The 22,855-nt window shown below is 48.1% G+C and overlaps 8 protein-coding genes across 8 annotated transcripts; 6 read left to right on the top strand and 2 right to left on the bottom strand.

The window, feature by feature from the left end:
• Positions 1-85: 85 nt before the first annotated feature.
• On the top strand, positions 86-1,166 carry N7455_012618 (RTA1 domain-containing protein; the record flags this gene model as incomplete). The annotated part of the gene is made up of 3 exons (XM_040952645.2): positions 86-357; positions 418-812; positions 868-1,166. 3 exons carry the CDS (start codon positions 86-88, stop codon positions 1,164-1,166), a joined length of 966 nt encoding a protein of 321 aa, XP_040816696.2.
• Positions 1,167-1,933: 767 nt separating this feature from the next.
• N7455_012617 (ubiquitin domain-containing protein DSK2) lies at positions 1,934-3,672 on the bottom strand (the record flags this gene model as incomplete). Its single annotated transcript, XM_040952659.2, has 2 exons — positions 2,953-3,672; positions 1,934-2,875 (listed from the first exon to the last, which is right to left on the bottom strand). Exons 1-2 carry the CDS (start codon positions 3,661-3,663, stop codon positions 1,934-1,936), a joined length of 1,653 nt encoding a protein of 550 aa, XP_040816691.2. The 5' UTR covers positions 3,664-3,672.
• A 249-nt stretch (positions 3,673-3,921) lies between these two features.
• On the top strand, positions 3,922-7,993 carry N7455_012616 (DDB1/RSE1 family protein; the record flags this gene model as incomplete). Its single annotated transcript, XM_040952876.2, has 4 exons — positions 3,922-4,165; positions 4,359-6,432; positions 6,627-7,911; positions 7,967-7,993. 4 exons carry the CDS (start codon positions 3,922-3,924, stop codon positions 7,991-7,993), a joined length of 3,630 nt encoding a protein of 1,209 aa, XP_040816917.1.
• A 2,007-nt stretch (positions 7,994-10,000) lies between these two features.
• Positions 10,001-11,601, top strand: N7455_012615 (arrestin (or S-antigen), N-terminal domain protein; the record flags this gene model as incomplete). Its single annotated transcript, XM_040952494.2, has 2 exons — positions 10,001-10,255; positions 10,307-11,601. The coding sequence occupies exons 1-2, from the start codon at positions 10,048-10,050 to the stop codon at positions 11,599-11,601; spliced, it is 1,503 nt and encodes a 500-aa protein (XP_040816953.2). The 5' UTR covers positions 10,001-10,047.
• A 1,804-nt stretch (positions 11,602-13,405) lies between these two features.
• On the top strand, positions 13,406-13,819 carry N7455_012614 (EthD domain-containing protein; the record flags this gene model as incomplete). The annotated part of the gene is made up of 1 exon (XM_040952719.2): positions 13,406-13,819. The coding sequence occupies one exon, from the start codon at positions 13,406-13,408 to the stop codon at positions 13,817-13,819; it is 414 nt and encodes a 137-aa protein (XP_040816931.2).
• A 1,319-nt stretch (positions 13,820-15,138) lies between these two features.
• N7455_012613 (glycoside hydrolase family 18 protein) lies at positions 15,139-16,765 on the top strand (the record flags this gene model as incomplete). Its single annotated transcript, XM_065606935.1, has 6 exons — positions 15,139-15,279; positions 15,413-15,793; positions 15,842-15,901; positions 15,952-16,021; positions 16,075-16,610; positions 16,664-16,765. 6 exons carry the CDS (start codon positions 15,139-15,141, stop codon positions 16,763-16,765), a joined length of 1,290 nt encoding a protein of 429 aa, XP_065460101.1.
• Positions 16,766-17,117: 352 nt separating this feature from the next.
• Positions 17,118-19,805, bottom strand: N7455_012612 (sodium:solute symporter family protein; the record flags this gene model as incomplete). Its single annotated transcript, XM_040952843.2, has 12 exons — positions 17,118-17,360; positions 17,420-17,937; positions 18,004-18,322; positions 18,379-18,549; positions 18,600-18,650; positions 18,702-18,888; positions 18,945-19,028; positions 19,075-19,174; positions 19,232-19,418; positions 19,479-19,536; positions 19,587-19,650; positions 19,700-19,805. 12 exons carry the CDS (start codon positions 19,803-19,805, stop codon positions 17,118-17,120), a joined length of 2,088 nt encoding a protein of 695 aa, XP_040816877.2.
• A 1,010-nt stretch (positions 19,806-20,815) lies between these two features.
• On the top strand, positions 20,816-22,714 carry N7455_012611 (LLM class flavin-dependent oxidoreductase; the record flags this gene model as incomplete). The annotated part of the gene is made up of 8 exons (XM_040952573.2): positions 20,816-20,888; positions 20,944-21,084; positions 21,146-21,356; positions 21,414-21,426; positions 21,492-21,551; positions 21,607-22,163; positions 22,247-22,424; positions 22,487-22,714. The coding sequence occupies 8 exons, from the start codon at positions 20,816-20,818 to the stop codon at positions 22,712-22,714; spliced, it is 1,461 nt and encodes a 486-aa protein (XP_040817020.2).
• Between the last annotated feature and the right edge of the window lie 141 nt (positions 22,715-22,855).

Here is a 22,855-nt window from a genome sequence, read left to right as displayed (position 1 = left end):
AATTTTCAATATGAACTCACAGTTAAATACCCTGCATTGGAGAGCTTCTTACATCTTCACATAAATCGAGTTTATAGAAGCCACCATGAGCAATTCAACAGATCCGTCCGATTACTGCACGCTGGCCATTTGTCCAATTACTGAAGCGCACGTTGAGTACGTGCCTTCACTAGCAGGAAATGCCTTCTACCTGGCTGTTTTTGCGGTCTTGTTGGTAGCCCAGGTGGTCCTAGGCATTCGATATCGGACCTGGGGCTACCTCGGTGGCTTATTTGGTGGCCTAGTACTCGAAATAATCGGATATGCTGGACGATTGCAGATGCATTATAATCCATTCCTCTTCAATCCTTACCTTGAGTACGTCCATTACATTCACATGTGTTTTGACCCTTGGGAACAATACTAACAGTTGAACAGATATTTGATCTGTCTCACAATAGCCCCTGCATTTATCAGTGCTTCGATCTATATATGTCTCGGACGGATTGTAGTCATCTATGGAGAGGACATTTCGCGCCTTCGTCCTAGGACTTACACTATTGTCTTCATCATCTGTGATGTGGTTTCATTGCTACTCCAGGCTTCAGGAGGCGCTGTTACCTCTATCGCTGATGCGGACCAGGCTGATCTCGCCCAAGCTGGTATTAATACCATGATCGCCGGTCTATCAAGCCAGGTTGTCTCTCTCGCTATCTTCATGGCCCTCTGTCTAGACTTTGCATGGAAAGTACGAAAGAATCAGCACAAACTCAACCCGGAGATAGACATGATTGTTCTCCGCAATAGCATCAAGTGGAAAGCTTTCCTGGCTGGTGAGTCTTTCTTTATCTTCACATATGCCAGAGCGCTCGTTAATCATAAATCCAGGCCTGGCCCTAGCAACGCTTACCATTTTCGTTCGTTCTGTGTTTCGAGTTGCAGAGCTCCAGGGTGGATTCCACAGCTCATTGGCAAACAACGAGGTTGTCTTCATGATCCTGGAGGGAGCTATGCTCACAATCGCGCTTTTGTGTTTGACGACACTTCATCCTGGCATATGTTTCAATGGTCAATGGAATAATACTAAATGGTCATTCCACAAGTCGCATGACAGTGAGATGAGTTTGATGCCTGAGATCTCGGATGGGCAGGTGAAGGCCAGGCAGAGTGATTCTGCCTTAAGCTGAATGTTGAATGATGTGGTTTATGGGGGTTTTCAATGTCTATTCCTTTACCTTGTGCGATAGATCGATTTCCCCCCCCCTTTTTCATACCTCGTCCTGCCCTGCGGTCTCAGCTTTTACTGCCCTTGGATTTATTGTCTTGTTACAAGCGAATTTCTCATGTTCATACCCTTGATTTCAATAAAATAAGACTGATAGAATGTTCATATTACCTGGGAGTCAAGGATACAGATTTGGGAAGGATCAAATTAGCAATCCCATTTAATAGATTTGGGGAACAAATCACCTGGCTTTTCGGATCTTATATCGAATCTTTTGACTAAACAATGACCATACGTGATATATCTCGGCCAGGGAGAAAGCAAATTTATACACGACCCTTCATGTTTGTGAGACAAAGGCATCAAAGTGCGACTAGATCGAATGCTCTTTCGTAACGTTTAAGTTTCTTTTCCTTGTGTCCCGGCGTAATATAATGCCTACTGTGTAGAATATGCGGCCGAGGTTTTGTAGACTTATATGGATTTAAGTACGACAGAGATTTCAATAAGAAATGATCCCATGCCATTCTGAGCTCTGGAATGATGACGAGATATCCAGAAAACTAGCTAAGGATCACACAGAAGACAAGCATGCTAAAAGGGGAATGAAAAAAAGTCATAGGTACCGAGGGAGCATGTCACCACCTCGCGAAATCAGTAGAAATTGAATACATCAGGAAAGTGATCGTAAGGCTGTGCTAGAAAGAAGAAAAGCTGCCCGGAAAATTATTATGGGTGGCTGAGGAGGTACTCCACAGCTCCTTGAACACTACCGCCTGCGCGACGGAGGGCTTCAATGTTCCGCTCGAATTCAAAGAATCCCATATCATTCAACTGCCGCAACTGATCGGCGTATCTGTCCTCCGGGGGGCGGGTGTCTGCAGGCTGCTGTGGGGCGCCGAAACCACCCCCGAAACCACCAATACCGCCACCACCGAGAAGAGCAGCCAGAGGGTTTGCACCAGCGGCTCCACCTTCTGCACCTTGTCCGCCCATTCCTTGCATCATCTGGGAAAGTAGCGCCGGGTCACGTAGGAACGGGTTTTGCTGGGGATTGAAAGGGTCGCCACCCTGACCAGCTTGTCCAGCGTTTCCAAACATAGCCGGGTTCAGGAGAGATGCGAAAGGGTTCTGAGCAGCTTGAGGAGTTTGTCCCTGAGCAGGTGCTGATCGGTCCGTAGAGTCGGCACCTTGCGCACCGCCGGGCTGGGTGGCGCTGGGGGTGGCGGAAGGCTGGGCCGGGGTTGCGAAAGGGTTGGCTCCGAAGAGGGCACCGAAAGGGTTTGCGTTGCCAAGAGGATTCTGAGGCATCTGCCCGAATGGATTTATTTGCGCATTCTGTTGATCGGAACCCGGGGTTCCCTCAGCCGTCGTGTTTGTCACCCCCGGGGCGGGGAATGCGTTATCACCGCCACCAAGTCCGCCACCCATTCCCATAGCTCGTTGCATTTGCATCATCTGGCGAATCGAGCTTGGATCGGTCAACATGCGGCGGAACTCTGGGCTTTCCATCATTTGTCGGACTCCGGGTCCCATGTCGCGAAGCATAGGATTCTGCTGGATCATCATGTCAATCATAGCGGGGTTTTGCAGTGCTTCGTTGATGCTCGATTGGAATTGGGGATTCTCGAGCATGTTGAGCATCGACTCGGTATCTGGCGGGGGTCCCATCTAAATGGCCAAGTGATGTTAGCTATCCGTTACACATATTATTAAAGAACTTCTATCTCCTATAAGGGCTCACTTACCCCACCATCAGGGCCGAAAAGACCCGCCCCAGGAAGTTGTGCGAACCCAGCATATCGTGCACCAGTCAAACCAGCAAGTGGGTTGTTGCCAGTACCCGCGGCGAGATTGGTTGGGACACCGGCTGCCGCCGGGCTTGGAGTTGCTCCAGCAGCCGCAGTGGCTGAGCTAGGCTGAGCAGCTGTGTTCTGGCGCGGCTGGTTGCTCGCAGCACTCTTTACGAGATGAATAGTATGGCCATCCTTGATCTTGTAGGTCTCCAGTGTCTCAGTGTCCTTCAAAACCCTACCCGAGTAGATCAATCGCTGACGCTCTGCGGGGGTATCGGCATTTTCGGGGGTTGAGAGCTTCTGCTTGAGATCTGACACTAGAGTGGTGAGGGGAAGTGTCAGGGTATATTTGGCATCGGTGGATGATTTGACAGTGAAGGTAATGGGAGCCTGCTCTGTGGTAGCCGTCTCGTCGGCCATGGCGAAACGATGTATGATGATTGTAGAGGAAATGGGATGACGATGGGGAGATGGACCAATGGTAAGGGTATATCCCGAGAGGATAAAGAGGCTGATCAAACGCCTGGTTGGATGAATTCTTGTGATGTGGATGAAAATCGCGAAAGCGAGATGGAATATGAGATGAGGGGAGTCAGTGAGGCCGTTATGCGGAGGTGATCTGCCTTGCATCAATCGGCGCGGCGTGGAAGGCGGTCGAATCATAAATCACGTGCCACACGCGCTAGTGGAAGCTCTCCCACACGGCAAGGAATATTTTCTCTTCCTCACCTCTTCGAGTTTGATCACACGGCTACACTTCTCTTCATCCGTGGCAAGTGGACTTGAGGAGTCTCTCTTTCTTAACTCCACCCAGCAGGGATGGGACTGATGTAATATTCATACCCCCTGACTTGCAATTGCATGTACAAAGCTTCCACCTCTTCTGTGTGGTACCGGGAAACCGATACCTAGTCGCCCACCATGGCCACCACATCACACATGTTTATGTACTCCCTGACGATTCAGCCCCCAACTGCTGTCACACAGGCCATCTTGGGTCAATTTGCAGGCACCAGGGACCAGCAGATCGTCACCTCGTCAGGCTCGAAATTGACCATTCATCGACCTGACCCGGCACAGGGCAAGATCACACCACTCTTCTCTCAAGATGTTTTCGGCATCATTCGCTCCCTCGCAGCTTTCCGCGTAGCTGGAAGCAACAAAGGTATGTCGTTTCTTTTATATACCCCTTGTCTCCCCCTTTACGAGTACAACTTAGTGATTCTCCAAGCTTCCTGGGCAGCGCGGTCCTCTTACGAACCAACCCCCTGAGGGGGGGGTTGGGATCTGCCCTGGACAGCGATGTTGATACTCGCAATGCTTCATTATAAACGAACTGTGCTGAGTGATTATAATAGATTACATCATCATCGGCTCGGACTCGGGTCGCATCACGATCATTGAGTATGTTCCCTCCCAGAACCGCTTCAATCGTATCCATATGGAGACATTTGGAAAGTCTGGAGTGCGTCGCGTCGTGCCAGGTCAATACCTCGCAGTAGACCCAAAGGGACGTGCGTGCCTGATTGCTTCTGTGGAAAAGAACAAGCTGGTCTATGTTCTCAACCGCAACTCGCAGACAGACATCACCATCTCCTCACCACTGGAAGCCCACAAGCCCCAGACCTTGGTTTTCGCCATGATCTGCTTGGACGTCGGTTATGACAACCCCGTTTTCGCTGCCCTAGAGGTTGACTACTCGGAATCTGACCAGGATCCCACTGGTCAAGCGTACGAAGAAATCGAGAAGGTTTTGGTGTACTACGAACTTGATCTCGGATTGAATCACGTTGTCCGCAAGTGGTCTGACCCCGTCGATCGCACAGCATCCATGCTGTTCCAGGTACCTGGAGGAGACGATGGTCCCAGTGGTGTCTTGGTTTGTGCGGAGGACAACATTACCTACCGTCACTCCAACCAAGGTGCATTCCGTGTGCCTATCCCGCGCCGCCGCGGGGCCACGGAAAACCCCGAGCGCAAGCGCTCGATTGTGTCGGGAGTTATGCATAAGATGAGAGGCGCTTTCTTCTTCCTTCTCCAGACTGAGGATGGTGATCTATTCAAGCTGAACCTGGAAATGGTCGAAGACAAGCAGGGTAAACCCACCGGAGAAGTGAAGAGACTGACGATCAAATACTTTGATACCATTCCGGTATCAACGAACCTCCTGATCCTGAAGAGCGGTTTCCTCTACGCTGCCAGTGAAGCTGGAAATCACAATTTTTACCAATTCGAAAAACTTGGTGACGATCCCGACGAGCTGTTCTTTTCCAGCGACTCGTTCTCAGCTGATCACTCTGTGCCCACCGCGCCGATCTACTTCCATCCCCGAGGCGCTGAAAATGTCAACCTCATGGAAAGCATGAACTCTTTGAGCCCTCTGATTGACAGTAAAATCCTCAATTTGAGTGAGGATGACGCACCTCAAATCTACACCATCTGTGGCTCTGGAGCCCGAAGCACATTCCGGACTCTGAAGCACGGACTCGAGGTATCTGAGATCGTGGAGTCAGACCTTCAGCAGGTTCCTTCGGCTGTATGGACAACCAAGTTGACGCGAGCTGATGAGTTCCACACATACATCATTCTCTCTTTTGCGAATGGCACCCTCGTACTGAGCATCGGCGAAATTGTCGAAGAAGTTTCAGACACAGGGTTCCTGTCTTCGGCTCCAACTCTGGCAGTGCAACAACTTGGTGAGGACACTTTAGTCCAAGTCCACCCTCGCGGTATTCGCCACATCCTCTCAGATCAGCGAGTCAATGAATGGCCTGCTCCACAGCATCGGTCCATCGTTGCGGCAGCCACGAATGAACGTCAAGTTGCAGTGGCACTCAGCTCCGGTGAAATTGTCTACTTTGAGATGGACGCAGACGGCACATTGGCAGAGTATGATGAGCGACGACAGATGTCTGGTACCGTCACCTCTCTCAGTATGGGGGAGGTCCCTGAGGGCCGCATGCGAAGCTCATTCCTGGCTGTTGGATGTGATGACTCTACCGTCCGCATTCTCAGCCTGGATCCAGACTCAACACTCGAGAACAAATCAGTGCAAGCATTGACGTCTGCGCCATCTGCCCTCCAAATCATGGCCATGGCCGACTCGAGCTCGGGCGGCACGACCCTTTATCTCCATATCGGTCTTTACTCTGGTGTCTACCTTCGTACCGTGTTGGATGAGGTGACTGGTGAGCTCTCGGATACTAGAACTCGCTTCATCGGTGCCAAGCCTGTGAAACTATCCCAGGTTTCTGTAAAGGGCCAAACGGCAGTTCTGGCGCTCAGCACCCGTCCCTGGCTGGGATACTCTGACGTTCAAACCAAGAGCTTTATGCTCACTCCTTTGGACTACGTCGGACTAGAGTGGGGATGGAATTTCTCCAGTGAACAGTGTGTGGAAGGCATGATCGGCATTCAAGGCCGCAGTCTACGGTATGTGGTTCATCCCATCTCTAAATTTCCCCCAATCCCCCCAATCCCCCTGATCTGTGATGAGAAAATCAATCCGAACTTTTATGTGGATGAAACTTTAAAAGAAAAATTCCAATTGTTCCTTCTGAGATCAAACCTCTCTTATACCATGTTGAGACTGCAATTACTTCTGGACTGGTACTAACTGAAAATAGCATCTTCACTGTTGAAAAACTGGACAACAACATGCTCCAGGAGTCCATCCCTCTCTCTTACACTCCTCGACGCTTTGTGAAACATCCCGACCACCCCCTCTTCTACGTCATTCAATCTGACAACAATGTCCTCTCTCCTGCCACCCGCCAGAGACTGATTGACGATTCTCAAGCTCAGAATGGCGAGGTTGCAGACCTCCCGCCCGCAGACTTTGGATATCCCCGAGGCACTGGCCACTGGGCTTCGTGTGTCCAGATTGTGGACCCGATCACCACCAAATCTGTGATCTCCACTCTTGACCTTGAGGATAATGAGGCAGCAGTCAGCCTTGCCGCGGTATCATTCTCCAGCCAAGATGATGAAACTTTCTTGGTTGTGGGAACCGCCAAGGATATGACAGTCACCCCTCCCTCGGCTTCTTGTGGTTTCATCCATATTTATCGATTCCAGGAGGATGGCCGGGAGTTGGAGTTTATTCACAAGACCCAAGTTGATGAGCCTCCCCTCGCTCTCCTTGGCTTCCAGGGCCGTCTCCTAGCAGGTATCGGCCCCGTTCTACGTGTGTACGACCTTGGCATGAAGCAACTACTACGGAAATGTCAAGCACCAGTGGTCCCCAAGACCATCGTGGGCCTGCAGACTCAAGGCAGCCGAATCATTGTCAGCGACGTCCGCGAGAGTGTGACTTACGTTGTCTACAAGTACCAGGACAATGTCTTGATTCCATTCGCGGATGATTCCATCGCACGCTGGACATCGAGTACCACTATGGTTGATTACGAAACGACTGCCGGTGGTGACAAGTTCGGAAATCTGTGGCTGGTCCGTTGCCCTAGCAAGATCTCTGAACAGGCCGACGAGGATGGATCTGGGGCACACCTCATCCATGAAAAGGGCTATCTCCATGGAACTCCCCACCGTCTCGAGTTGATGGTTCACTTCTTCGCTCAGGATATTCCCACCAGTTTACACAAGACCCAATTGGTCGCTGGAGGCCGTGACATTGTTGTCTGGACTGGCCTCCAGGGCACAATTGGAATGTTTGTTCCTTTTGCCAGCCGTGAGGATGTCGACTTTTTCCAGCTTTTGGAGACCCAGCTGGCTTCCCAGCAACCCCCTCTGGCTGGACGAGACCATTTGATGTACCGCGGCTACTATGCCCCTGTAAAGGGCGTCATTGATGGAGATCTTTGTGAAATGTATCTCCTGCTGCCTAATGATACCAAGTTGATGATTGCCGGTGAACTCGATCGATCTGTTCGGGAGATCGAGCGCAAGATTTCGGTAAGTTTGCAGATGTTCCCTATTGTGTGTTTTTCATTTTACTAACATCTCCCAGGATATGCGAACACGGGTGGCGTATTGATTTCGGGTTTGTTGCGGCGTCTGCTGGCGTTCCTTGCTGCCCTGTATACGGGCTTCAGATACCTACGTCTTTGTTAATGGATGATGAATGTGTGACTTTGAACCACGACTAATTTTCAACCGAGGCTGATTACCTCGGGATTGCACTACATCCACCTCCCCTTTCCTTCGTAGAGTCTTTTATGATGTCTCTAGCCTCGCTCGGTCTGCCGTTTCCCCTCGGCTAATCTTGAGCTGGATGCAGCCGGTCACTTTTAGTGCTGGCTTGTACGAGACAAGAAGAAGCGTGAAAACGCGTCGACGCTTTTTGAGTACGATTTGATCCGCAATGCACCACGGGTCTGCGTCGTAATTTATCAGTTGGGACAAACCTGTAAATCTATCTTGTTCTTTTTTTTATATATCTTGTGACCGAATGAAAACAAATTTATTCCAAATCTTTCTATTCAATAAACATGTTGATATTTTCTGAGATGTTCCTAGGGAGTTTCCCCCTTCGTCGGTAGAAGGCGCGAAAGGTAAAATGTGATGTATAACATGTGACAAGAATATGTGCATAACTATGGAGTAAGAGTATGTATTCGACCACATATATGATCTCCATATGTATGTCCTTGACAATGTAGTTCAATAATTTGATTTAGCATTACTATAATACATATATTGTTGAAGGTAATTTGAAATATGTAAATACTAGTTGCAAACTATTCCGTACTCCGTATAGAATAGAGTGAAAGGCACAATTTTTCTGTAGGGCCATGATCACCTGACGATCAGATAGTTAGATCGGTCTCCCGACAACTTCTACTTTGGACACCGAGATTGAATTGCGCCATCCAATATCTTTTCTCTCCGATCGTTTACTCCGACACTCCGGGAAAGAAGAAAAAGAAAAGAAGCTCGGCATAGCAAAAATCTCGGTTACGGCCGGAAATCTCTGGGGCCGAAGCTAGGGCCGGGTTCCATCGTCTCTTCTCCGCGGGAAAACTTCCTACAGTTTACTCCGTATAGCTCATGTGTGATTGAAAACCCTCGAAGGTCCTCAAATATGACCAAAGAGTGTTATAAACGCATCAAATTCAACGGGATATTGCTTTGAAATCGCACCTGCCCATTCTGATGAACAGAGTTCGGCAATATCACACGATGATTGGCTACTTTGAGTACAGCATAAGCTTGGGCTGGGGGGAATGTGGACGAGTGGAGTCCAAAGGGCGTGCCCAGGTGCATGTTGTACTAAGGCGCACCCCACTTCTCCCCCCTTGACCTGTGCAGTTTGGTTTGAAGTTGACTCTTTTGACCTCCAAGGTCTGAATAATTTGAATAGTCTGAATAGTCTTGAAAGATCTGAATGAGCTGTATGAGCCAAAACATCTGAAACGGAGGGAAAGCACTTAAGCACTTCGACAGATGGCCTTCCGAGCCCTTGAATACAATATCATGTGCTACCTTGAATTGAACTAGTCTCTTATGTTGTATGTCCTTTGACCAAGCGGAATGTCAATCCAAGGGCGTGCAGCGGGAACGGATCCTCGCATCTGACCAATCACTCTCTCGACCCCAATGACTCCTTGGCTCTGCCTTCCTTATACTGAATTGTGTTCTGGTTAGCCTTTCCTTATACTGAAGTGTATACGATTCGCTCGGCTTTTTTAGTTTGGAGGCGCTACAAGCGTGTTATCCTGAGCCGAAGTATACGGTAGATGCGCCTTCTGGATGACTTGTGAGTCACTCCAGGTTGATTTATAAGATACATTGGGGGGATGTCCGATGAGGCCATCTGAAACCTTGCTCACATTGTCGGGGCTCCTCCACACCTGTTTTCCTTGACTCCATTGCGGTTGTCAACGGCTCCACCGTTAACTATTTTTTTTTTATATTTTTTTTTACCTTTTATTTTTCTTTAAGAAGAAACGCATCTGGTCCTTATTTGACCTGATTTCTTTTTGATATTTCAACTTCACTTTATTTCGACGTGTCGGCTGCCATATTGTTCCTACATTTCTCGGTGGGACAGGCCTTTATACAGATTCGCTTTGCTTTCCCTGCGAAACAATGTCCACCGCAACTTCAATCATCAGCTCTGGGTCGGACAGGCTAGATGCTTGGACCCGACGCTCACAGCCCAAAATCGAGATACATCTTGCAGGACAAAAGCCAGGACATGTTAACTCTTATACCACCGGAGAGAGTATTGATGGCAGCATAACCGTCACCGTTGAGCATGAGACTCGATTTGAAGAGGTTGAGATCGTGTTTGAAGGTACTTAGCATTCAAACCTCTAGCCTATAAACAATGCTAATCAAAGAACAGGTGTAGCTCGAACGACGGTAGAACGGGCATCATGCCCCGGCCGCACGGGATCACAACAAATGTTTCTCAAATTGCGCCAGCCTATCGACGAAATGGAATATCCGACCCCTCGAATCCTAGAGGGTGGCCGATCATATGAATACCCCTTCACATTCGTCGTCCCGGACCGCCTGCTGCCCCAGGTCTGCACTCACCCCAAGAAGAATGCTCACATTCAACGATCCCACACTATGCTTCCGCCAACATTGGGTGATCCCATCCTTTCCAGTAATGGCAAGACACTACTAGATGACATGGCCCCCAGCATGTCGCAGATTGCATACACGGTTCGAGCGTCTGTTCTTCAGAAACAACTCGTCGGCCCTGGGGTCGTAGCTATCGCTGGCATTGCCAAGAAAGTCCGTATCATCCCAACCGTCGAAGAAGAACCTCCTGTGGAAATTTCCGCCAGTCCATCTCTCTGCACACGCAAAGAGAAGAGCGTTAAGCGTGGCACCCTGCGAGGCAAATTGGGACGTATCGTCGCTTCATCATCCCAACCTAAGCCCATTCAATTGCTCCCTCCAGATGGCGAGGCAACCGATACTGTGAGCACTGTGGCTACTGTGAACCTGCGATTCGACCCAGTTGGCGACGAGCAACCTCCCCCACTCGGGACAATGACCAGCAAACTCCGCGTCAACACATTCTTCAGCGCAGCCCCATGGGATGACTTCCCATCCACGACCGGCATGCCCTTCGCCCACATCGGATGCGGCCTGTACACAGAAAGCGTCCCTCTATTAACCATGTGTGTCGCATCGGCCCAGTGGACAAAGCAATCGACAGCGGCCGACACCATGCGCCGCGACTCCACCGACTCATCCTCATCTGATTCATCAACCGGCCCGTCATCCGCATTCACCGGAGACACCTACTACACCGCATCAGTCGTTGTCCCCGTCACGCTACCCAAGTCCAAAGCCTTCATCCCGACTTTCCACGCCTGTCTGATGTCTCGCATCTATGCCCTCGATCTCTCTTTGACATACCACACCCCCGCAACCAACCTCATGACACCGACAATCTCCCTCCGTCTCCCGGTCCAGTTCACAAGTCAGGCAAAGCGCGCCGAATCTATCAAGACTCACCTTGGTGTCACGGTCACACAGCAAGAGCTAGAAGAGTTCTTCCACCCGCGTAATGTGACTTCTCCCACCGACTTTTCCAATACTGGCAGTGACGTGGTGGTTGATGCGGGTCTTGCCCCACCGGAGTACACGGAACGACTGAGCGCGCTGAGAGCCAGTCGATAAATAATACGAGATGTGGATGGTTTTGTTCATCCTTGTTTGTTAATCGTCAACCAATACCCCTAATTCTGTTGGCGAACATGAAAAAAAGTCCTCTTTTTGTACAGCGTTTATATGGTTATGACTGCTTTTGTTTTGTTTTGCTTTTTGTTTCGATTATACCCTATTGTTCATATAAAATCCTTTTTCTTATGTCGTTTATGTATGTTAGCTTGTTGCTTTACTCTTGCTTTGATTCATTAATTTTATATATACACGGCCGATAACCCCAGTCTTGATCTTTGTCTTTTAGATGTATTTGCCTCTCTCATTTCAATTTCTTGTTGCTGATGTGGTAAGTATCATTTTTCGTGGCAATGGTTCTCGATACTGATGGGCATCCCCATCCCCATCCGTGGTTATATTGATAGTTATAGGCCAGTGACCCGGGTAGAACTGAGATCAGATTTCCCTTTCATGCCTGATGGAAAGTTGATCCTCCCTTGTCCCGTTTTTTGGTCTATGCGATATTGGATTTCTCTGGATGATCCATTGCTTCAGAAAACTCCACGCTGGATCCGTCCTCTATGTAGCCATGACAGGTGGGTATCTTCCCTTCTACAAATCCTCACTCATCCCAAGTCCCTAGCAATTACCACATTACTTTCACTCCCATTACCATACCACACCAAACAACTAAAACGAAAAAGACCAGCGATGGCCAACCGAGGCCCAAACCATAGCCCAATATCTAAGCCCGGTTCAAGGACGCTATCAGAAAGCTCTCGGCATCTGATCTAGCCTGCGCCCCTGACGACTACGAAACCTATGGTCAAACCATGCAAAAGTAGATTGCTAAGGCGAACAAGCAGCTCGATAATGAACAAATGGAACGCAGAAATAACATCACCGACCGCCCAACATGGGATTTCAGCATGCCCAATCCGATTGCTTCTTGAACCAAGTTCACCCTTACCGCCCTCGTTACCCTCCCGATTTCAGAAGCCAAAACCTTGCTCATTGATTTTGGAAAGTTTTTCTCTCCTGCCTCCCTAAAACGGATGATGATGTGACTCGAGGGCAAGTGAGCTGATGCATTTGGCATTTTGCTCTCCGAATAGTGGCATTGACCCATATTTCCCATCGGATCTCGTCTATTTCTACCTATATGGTCGTGAACGCCCGGTTCTCGTGGATAGAATCCATCCTAGTCCATAGTGAGAAGGAAAGATGCCACCAGCAGGGTGGATCAGATTCTTGCCTGCCAGGACTGTCAGGACGAACGACACAATTGGTTCTCACGGGAAGCTGATAAATCGAAATCCATATCGGTCTTGATAGGACCATTTCGAGGACAGCGTTCAGCAGCCTCAAGAAGCAGAAGGGATGCCGCCTATTGACCGTGCAGGGCGCAATACTTTGTTCCCAATGCTCCGCTCGATGCTCTCATTTATGTCCGAGTCTCGTCCTCCTGTTAACTAGATCCTTGGATTTGAATGGATGGGAAATGGGCTCTACCTGAGTATCACAAGACCCGAAACACTTGATCAATTATCGATAATGGATTAAATGAAACCGAAGAAGGATCTGTTATCTGGTACTACAACAATCTGTGGACTTTAGAAAATACTACGCCATATACCCCCGCATATTTCGCGTTGCACTACTTCCAAGGTACAAAGTAACGACCGAGAGTAAAACCCCCCGAGAAATAACCGGTTTATTATAGTATGTTTGAATCTTCAATCCTCTAACATTCGAACTAATCCAGCATATCCAAGCCGTTCTCTCAATTTTAAGTTTATTTACTACAGTTCGGGATTTCAAAATGCCTGTCAAGATGCTAGTCTATCTTTACCGCAACCCCCATCTGACACCGGAAGAATTCAAGAAATACTACGAAGCGCACATCAAACTTGTCAAGAAGATTGCAGGCGGGGATTTCCCTCTTTCTCATCATCGAAACTATATCTCCCGCAATACAGTCGAAATCCCCCCGGATGGCTCGACCGCACGCAATGCCTTCACCCCGGCCACTATACTGCGCGGGCGACAGCCAGACTTCGATTTTGACGCCTACGCTGAACTTACTTTCTCGGATCAGGTTGCCTACCAGGCCTTTGCAGCCAAGATCTATGCCCCGGATGCCGCTGCCCAGATAACTGCTGACGAGGATAAATTTCTGGATCGGTTGAAGATGGGCATTGCCTTGGTTGGGGAAGTCAGAATTACTGTGAAGTGATCTACTTTGACTGGAGCTCTTTGGTGCTTCTGGAGTATCGGACGACTTGCGATGTTGCTTGTTGGAGGTCTGGTGTGATTCTAAGGTACACATTTGAATGTAGTATCTTTCAAATTGAGGGAGATTCTCTCTAGAATCTAGTATATGCTCATTGAGACTCTGGCATTCAGTGCATAACAGTAATTAGCCATCTCTACTCGGTCACATTTGATCAATCCCAAAATTGCAAAAGGACTAGATGTATAAAAGCTAAGCCACGTGAGGAACTATTCCCTTCCTCAGGTCATGAGATCATATTCTTAGTGGCTTGAATCTTGAACTTATCCTCGGTATGGCCATGATATGGCACATGTCCCGGTCGCATGGTCTCAGTGTTACATTGGCATTGGCATTTATCCTTCTCACAGGGACCATTCCTGCAGACCGGGCGAACCGGGTACATTAATCTGTGTCAGCGTGTATATCCATAGATCCTAAATAATAAAGTTAAACAGTATAAACCCGTTTATGTGTTGATACTACCACCTAGTTACGTTCATTAGTATGGGTCCTACTGTAGGACTCCAATATAGGACGAGCGGGGTGATGCTGCAACGTCTAAAGATATGGGTTCCTAGGCCAGAACAATTTGATATGACCCGGGTCATATTTCTCGATACTGACTGTGCATGATAAGTGGATTTCATATGACAATGTCACCCATCCTCAGGAGTTCCCATGACTGATTGGCCGGGGAATCTTTAGCCCCCACGAGGACAGATAGTCGAGTTGTCACAAAGGGATTAACCCGCAATTTCAAAATGTTACACATTTGTGTGGTGTGCCATGGGGTTGGCGTTTACTATCAAAGACACTCTTAGTATACAGTAGATAGCATAGTAGGGTCTTGATAATGTGGAGGGAATGCATTGTGGCGCTGCTTAATTCGCCGTGGACCTCGATAGGAAACATACAATCTTCCCATTGACCATGTCAAATCACCGGTTGCCTAACGTCCTGATTGTGAGAACTTAGTAGAATCCCATTTATTCCTCCGATATCAATGCTGAAACAATGCAGACCCCTTGGTATCAGCCAAGTCACGGTTTAGGTAACAAGGTACCAATTGCCCATTTGGGTTGCAGACAAACGGACTGAATGGACTGGACAATTACTATTGTCCATCTCAATACTCCGCGGAGGAAATAATTTGTTTGTCGACTTCTACTACAAATAGTGAGGTCATGTCCCTTATCCTCATCCTCGACCTCAACAACCTTCACCATCCAACCTCGCTGGCCCGAGACATCTAGAACATTATCTTGACACACTCATTCATCATGCAATTTGTCATTCCTTTCCTTTTAGGCCTGAGCTGGCTCGCCAACGCTACCTACATCCCTGCCCTGAGCACCAACAGCACTGAGATTGTATCTCGTGATATTGGCGGGTACCGCTCGGTGGCATACTATGTGAACTGGGTAAGTTCAGACCTTAACTACATATATCTACATATGTACATATGTATTATATCGCGGATGAAACCGGTGATATACAGAACGTCATCATTCAAACACACAAAATAGGAAGTCACGCTAATATCAGACTATTCAGGCCATCTACGGTCGTAACTTCCAACCCCAGAATCTCCCCGCCGAGCGACTGACTCATGTGCTTTATGCATTTGCCAACATTCGCGCTGGAACTGGCGAGGTCTACCTGTCGGACTCCTGGGCAGACACTGACAAGCACTATCCCACTGATTCCTGGAATGATTCTGGAAACAATGTCTATGGCAGTATCAAGCAGCTGTTCCTACTCAAGAAGAACAACAGCAAGCTCAAGGTTCTTCTGTCGATTGGAGGCTGGACCTACTCCCCCAGCTTTGCATTTGCCTTTGACACTGAGGCTGGACGGCAGAAGTTCGCTGATTCTGCCACGGAGCTGCTGAAGAACCTTGGCTTCGATGGTATTGATGTTGATTATGAGGCAAGTGTTCAATACTTACCATCGTGGAGTTGTTGATGCTTACAAATACTATAGTACCCTGCTACCGACGACCAGGCAAACAAGTTTGTCGATGCACTCCGTCGACTTCGTGCGGTATGTGATTCTTTTATGAATATCTATGAGCTCTAGCTAACCAATTCCAGTCCTTGGATTCCTACAGCTCGGCCAATACCCAGGGCTACCACTTCCTGCTTACTGCCGCATCTCCCGCTGGTGAGTTCTATCTACATCGTTGAAGTATTCCAAAACAGCTAACACAATCCCAGGCCCAATCCACTACCGCCAGGAACGACTGAAGGAGATGGACCAGTACTTGGATTTCTGGAATCTCATGGCCTACGACTACTCTGGTAGCTGGGACACAGTTGCCGGCCACAATGCCAACCTCCACGCGTCGACCGACAACCCGACCAGCACCCCATTCAACACGGACCAAGCAGTCGACTACTACACCGCGCAGGGCGTAGCTGCCAACAAGATCGTACTGGGAATGCCACTGTACGGCCGAGCGTTTACCAATACCGACGGCCCAGGAAAGCCCTACAATGGTGTTGGAGCAGGCACATGGGAGACCGGCGTGTGGGACTACAAGGGCCTGCCACTGAACGGCTGTGCCGTGACAGTCTTGGATCAAGCGGGTGCAAGCTACTGCTACAACAGAGACAGCCGACTGTTTGTCAGCTACGACACACCCGAGATTGCGCGTCAGAAAGCGCAGTACATCCAGTCCCGTGGACTGGGCGGTGGAATGTGGTGGGAGAGCAGCTCCGACAAGACTGGTGGGGAAAGTTTGATTACCACTGTATGTCACCTTATTGTTTTTATATCTGGTTCACACTTTACTGACATAGACAGGTTGTTGATACGCTTGGAGGTGTTGGCGCTTTGGAGCAGAGCGGCAATCAGCTGCACTACCCTGCCTCCAAGTACGACAACTTGAAGAGTGGTTTCCCTTAGAATATTTTATTCTTCTGGCTGTCAATATTGCAAGATTGAAAATATCTCGCTGACATATGGATTCGGACATTTATGACTGTTACATGATGTAGGCATATCCGGATCAGCCTTGATGGGTGGATGGGATGTGCACCCCTTGCTTTTGCATCTATCTTGCACAGGATTTATGAATTTGAAAAGTAAAAAATACGACTGGGATCGAATTTTGATTGGAATTTACGTAGTGAACAGATGTAGTAAATATTAATTAGCAATGAGTAACGTAGAATAGCTTATACAAAAAGACCAAAATTCCCAAATATCAGTGGTATAGAACCCCAATCATCCCAGTATTGATTTGACGCAAAATGATTCAAGACTTGTTCTCCTGAGAATCTCCTGTTTGAGTAACATCACTGGTAGACCCAGCAGACGGAGAGATACTTTCTCCTTTGCCATCTTTACTCCGAGTACCCTCGACAACATTTTGACCTCTCAGCCCACGATAAACATCACGAATCTGCTGGATACCACCATCAAAGATCGGGTAGAAGATAGCAACCAACATACTGATCCAAAGCCAGATGATAGCGACGACAACCCAGGCAATATAGAACTAAACGAACCAGTTAGCCAAGAACAGCAAGAGTTTCAAACCTAAATGGTACCACATACCTTCTTCCCAAAGACATAACCAGATCCATACATAGGCAACGGCCAAATAACCCAATGACCCAAAAAGGTTGCCACAGCCCAAAACGCCGCAATACGACCCCACCGCTTCAACTCTTTCTGATCCTCGGCACGCTTGCCTCCGTCCTCACCACTACCATCATCTCCATGAGAAGAAGGAGTGTCATGATGCGCAGTGGTAAAATCACTATCCAATTTCTCAAGAGACAGCTTAACCTTCCTGAAATCATTCCAGTCATAATTCTGCGGCCGCACAAGCGTAATGAGAACCGAGTATACAATGGGCGACATGCAAGAAGCCACTGTTCCATAGAGACAGGGGAGGACTTCTCCAGTTGATGCGACGGAAACTTCACCACTGAAATGCGATGCCGTTCCGAGCCAGACGGCCATGCCTGTTGCAAGACCGAGGATGGGGGAGAGGATTGCGGCGGCTTTACTTTGGCGACGCCAGAGGATTGTGAAGATCATTGGGAAGATTCCGGGACATGTGACCACGCCTATTAGAAGAGGATTATTAGTTTGAGTTAACTGACAATGGAAGGTGAAATGTTTGAATGACATACCAAGCATATAAAGTGTCCAACCTAGATTAATACCCACGTAGTGAAGCATAGTACTGAAAGCAGCGGAGAAAACAGCGAAGAAAATCACACCAAAGTGACTCGCGCGGATCAGATCGTAATCTGTAGCCTTCTTATTGAAGTACTCGCGGTATACATCGAAGCTGAGAATCGAGCTGACGGCGATAACCTGCGCGGAGAGGGTTGATGTGCATGCCATGAAGGTTATCAGAAGGACTGCTGCTGCGCCGCCTTTGCCGGCGATGGTGATTGCCGCGTATGGGAGGACGAGGCCGTTTCCGACTTCTGTCGTTGTCATTCTCTGATTTGTGGTGTTAGTGACATTCATAATATTAGTGAGGTAGATAGAGTGCTTACTCTTGGGAATGTAGGGAAGGTTGGACTGTTCTCGAGTCCAAGGGCAACGGAGCTCATTACTGTTCCCAGACCCCATGGGATGGCGAAGTAGGCGATTCCTCCGATTGTATAACCAGGTACTACTGCAGCTGGGGTGGCGGAGAAAGCTTTGATGAAGTAGCTTGTGTCCATCTGGAGGGGGTTAGAAAGGATGGTAATGGGGTGTATGGTGTTGTGCTTACAATAACTAAACCGAAGTTTGCGAGGGTGTGGATGATTCCGAAAAGCATTGCCTAGAATCTTGTCAGTGAATTAACTGGTACGGTTGCTATGGTTCGTCTTACACTCTTCGATGTCATGGTCAGATATGTTCCATCTTGGTTGCCAGCGACTGGGTGTCGTTGCGCCGCTGCTTGGAGGAGCTCGAAAAGATCACCCACGGAGCCAATCTGGTCAGTTGAGAAGGCTTTGACGGTGAAATAGCAGGCAATAATCATAATTATAGCCGTGTGGAAATAATCGGTGAGGAATCTGCATGACAGAGTTAGAGGTTTGAACTTCTTTAAAGTTGAGGGAAGAGTACTTACGTTGCTTTGATACCACCAACAAATGTATAGAGGGTGACTCCGACCGGCAGCAAGAATGTTGCAGCAATAACATGCATTCCAGTCCTGAGTTGATTAGCTAGAGTATATCAATAGACTGAAATAAACTTACACAGCAGTGATTACTGCAGCGGCACCGAGAAGCATATTGGCGCACGCAAAGATGTTGTTCACCAGACAGAGAATCATGAACACAACATGTGCCACATGTCCTATATCATCGGAATAGAGTCAGCAAATGCCCAAACAAGAAACCAAGGATAACTTACCGTATCGGATTCGAACAACCTCCAGCGAAGTATGCGCTTCTGGGATCTTTCTCTTGCAGGATATTCCCAAAAGCGCAAAGAAGACAATCATCGGACTGCAGCCAGCTGCAAACCAGAACGGACCAGCTACGCCGTAGTCATAGCCGACAAAAGATGAGCCGAGTAAAGCGGTTGACCAAAGCCAAGACTGAGAATCAATTATCAGTTGGAATTCAAGCGACTGGGGGAGGAAAAGAGAAGAACTGACTGATATCACGGCGGATGCGGTTAGGCCTGTGCGGATAGTACGGTTTGCTGTCATGAACCTGTTTTCAGGATTAGTATTGAAGGAAGATTTGTGAAGAAATTTGCATACATTTCAGTCTTTTCGTTGTCCTCTCCGGTAGTTTTCTTCAAGACTTTTGTGATGAGCATCATCACTGGTCGATGTTAGTCGAGAAATAAAGAGAAATATATTGAAGTACTCACCCAGAGCAATAATCACACCGATAACAACAACAACGACATAGCCAACCGCCTGTGATAAAGGTGGTTGGACAGTCGAAATGCCATCACGGGTATGCAAGTTCGACATTGTGCAAGGCAAATAGCCTACTCAAAAAGAGTAATGAAGAAGATATTTGCCGTTTCAGACTATTAGTAGGAAGTAGGGTTGTATAGGCAAAAAGAAAAGAATAATAACCCCAGCAACGATACCGAGGACATGGAACAGGGACTATGTATGCTTAAATGATATTTGGATGTCCAGTGTACCGAGTCCCTGGACAGGGATATGATCTAAGGCACATGTTGAAATAATTTGATATCGGGTCCACAATGGCTTGATTTGTGCTCACGATGAGGTGCTTTTTTCACGAGATTGGCGCAGCCGAAGAATGGTTTAGGTTTATGTAGGGATGCTCTGGCCAGGATAAGATATCCTATGCATATAATTTATTTATTTGTGGATTATATGAACTAGATGAGTTAAATAAGGGGATGGATTTGAATGGTCTGTCTTTGTATGGTTCATAGTTAAAAGGGGAAACGAAGATATTCAAGTATAACGTCGCAGTAGCTGAACACCCCCCAACACAACAGCCAAGCCTACTGTTGACAATCCAAGTGATCTAATTCCCTAAAATTGAGCGAATTCGACTCCTGGGAAAACTCTGATCGTCTTTGAATATCCAATAGCGAGGACAGGAATTCGTCAGAACATGGAACGGGGGCGATTCCGCGGGATCACATCACTTTATTATTATACAATATTGGATGTAGCCGTAGCCAAGATACTCTGTAGTAGTATATTCTCTCGCCCGAGAAATATACTAGGAATTAATCTGCACTGGCTCCGTGAGTATAATTGCTTTTGAGCCAATGAAAATGGCCATTGGCGAGTATATTCGGCACGCCATCACGGCCCACTGTGATGCTATAACATCCAACTCCAGAGTGACGCACGCGGGGTTCTTTTTCTTTTTTTTTTGGTTGGCGATAATTTCGAGAATTAAATAGAAGGAAATATAAAGAAAATAGAACCCCTCATTTCTAGTAGAAGGATATTATTGTTTCTTTTAATTGCTTCTAGACTACAATCCTAACATGTCTACAACTCCACCATCAGACGCGACTAAGCCTCGCAAGTCGCTCATCCTCAATGCCTTTGTGGAAATGTGTACGTGGAAGCCCATCGCACATGTAAAAATGCCAGTTTCTAACAATTACCACAGGCAGCGGCCATCAATCGCCAGGACTATGGCGCCACCCCGAAGATGAGTCCCATCGCTTCAACGATGTCGACCACTGGGTCGAGCTGGCACAATTACTCGAGTCGGCCAAGTTTCATGGAATTTTCATCGCAGATGTTCTTGGTAAGTGGGAAATGTTGAAATTTCTTCCAAGGGAGAAGTCTGACTAGAAATCTCTCTCTAGGAGGATACGATGTCTATAAAGGACCCAGAAACCTCGATCCCGCAGTCGTCTCCGGTGCTCAGTGGCCAGTGAACGAGCCATTGGCTGTTGTCCCCGCGATGGCCGCAGCTACAAAGAACATTGGATTTGGAGTGACGGTCACAACAAGCTACGAGCAGCCATATCACCTTGCGAGACGACTATCTACGGTCGATCATCTTACCAAAGGACGGTACGTACATCTAGTAACCGTTGAAAAAACAAGTCGCTAATTAAACTCGTCTGATAGTCTAGGATGGAACGTGAGTAGCACACTCAACTCGAAGAACAGGACCTCGAAAAAAACACATACTAACAATATCCTCAGGTGGTAACAGGATACCTCGACTCCGCCGCCCGCAATATGGGCCAAGCCGAGCAGCTACACGTAAGATCTCCTATCTCACACCCACATACCCATAACCCACTAACAAAAACCCCAGCACGACGACCGCTACCTCCTCGCCGAAGAATACATCAAAGTAACCTACAAACTATGGGAATCCTCCTGGCGCCAAGACGCCGTAACCCTCGACCGCGAGCGCGGAATCTACACCGACCCAGCAGGCGTGCGTCAAATCAACCACGCCGGTAAATACTTCAACGTCCCCGGACCTCACCTCTGCCAACCCAGCCCACAACGCACACCAGTCATCCTCCAAGCTGGTACCTCAAAAGCAGGCAAGACCTTCGCCGCGCAACATGCGGAAGCCATTTTCGTGGCAGGCCACAGTCCCGCTGTAGTAGCGAAGAACGTTAAGGAGATTCGGGAACTTGCACAGAGTGAGTACGGACGTGATCCGCAGAGTATTAAGTTCCTTGCGCTTCTGTGCCCTATCCTCGGTAAGACGGAGGAGGAGGCTGTGGAGAAGTTTGAGTATTTCCGCAGTTTGGGATCCATTGATGGTGCGCTTGCGCTGTTTGGTGGATGGACGGGGATTGATTTGGATAAGTATGGAGATGATGAGGAGTTGAGACATGTTGAGAGTAATGCTATCCGGTATGTGATAACACTTCGCTTTTTTTTTTTTTTTTTTTTTTTTTTTTTCAGATTAGCAAAGACTGACTTGGATTTGTGTATAGATCTGCTGTTGAGGGCTGGTCTAAAGCCACTCCCGAAGTGGCTAAATGGACAAAGGCCACTGTCGGTCGACACATCACTGTTGGAGGGCTGGGTGCCACTCCTGTCGGTACAGCTGCTCAAGTTGCGGATAACATGGAGCGATGGGTGGCAGAAGCCGATGTCGATGGATTTAACCTGGTAAGTTATATTTCTTGAAACAGTCCGTTGTACCTCGAGTCAGTTATTAACAGTATTCACAGGCATACGCCATCAAACCCGGCTCCTTTAAGGATATCATTGATCTCCTTATTCCCGAGCTTCGCAAGCGAGGCCTATTCTGGGATGACTATGCCGTGCCCAAGGGAACTTACCGTGAGAACCTATACGGGCAACCCGGCCAGTCCGGACCACACGCAGACCACCCAGCTTCCAAGTACAGGTGGAATGCTGGTGTGGATGCTTCGGAGGCTGTCATTCCAGATAACTAAATGTTATATATACTCGATATCATTTACAGTATTTGAAATGAAATGACGTTCAACAAATAATTAGAACAATCAATTTTTAGGACAGACTATCCGTAGACTACCTGCAAGGCCCGCAGAGGACCTGTTCTATGGACGCCAAGA

The sequence above is a fragment of the Penicillium solitum genome (genome assembly GCF_028829755.1).
Source record: "Penicillium solitum strain IBT 25940 chromosome Unknown utg000009l_segment0_segment0, whole genome shotgun sequence".
NCBI lineage: Eukaryota > Fungi > Ascomycota > Eurotiomycetes > Eurotiales > Aspergillaceae > Penicillium > Penicillium solitum.
This window is presented reverse-complemented; position numbering and strand designations above follow the sequence as displayed.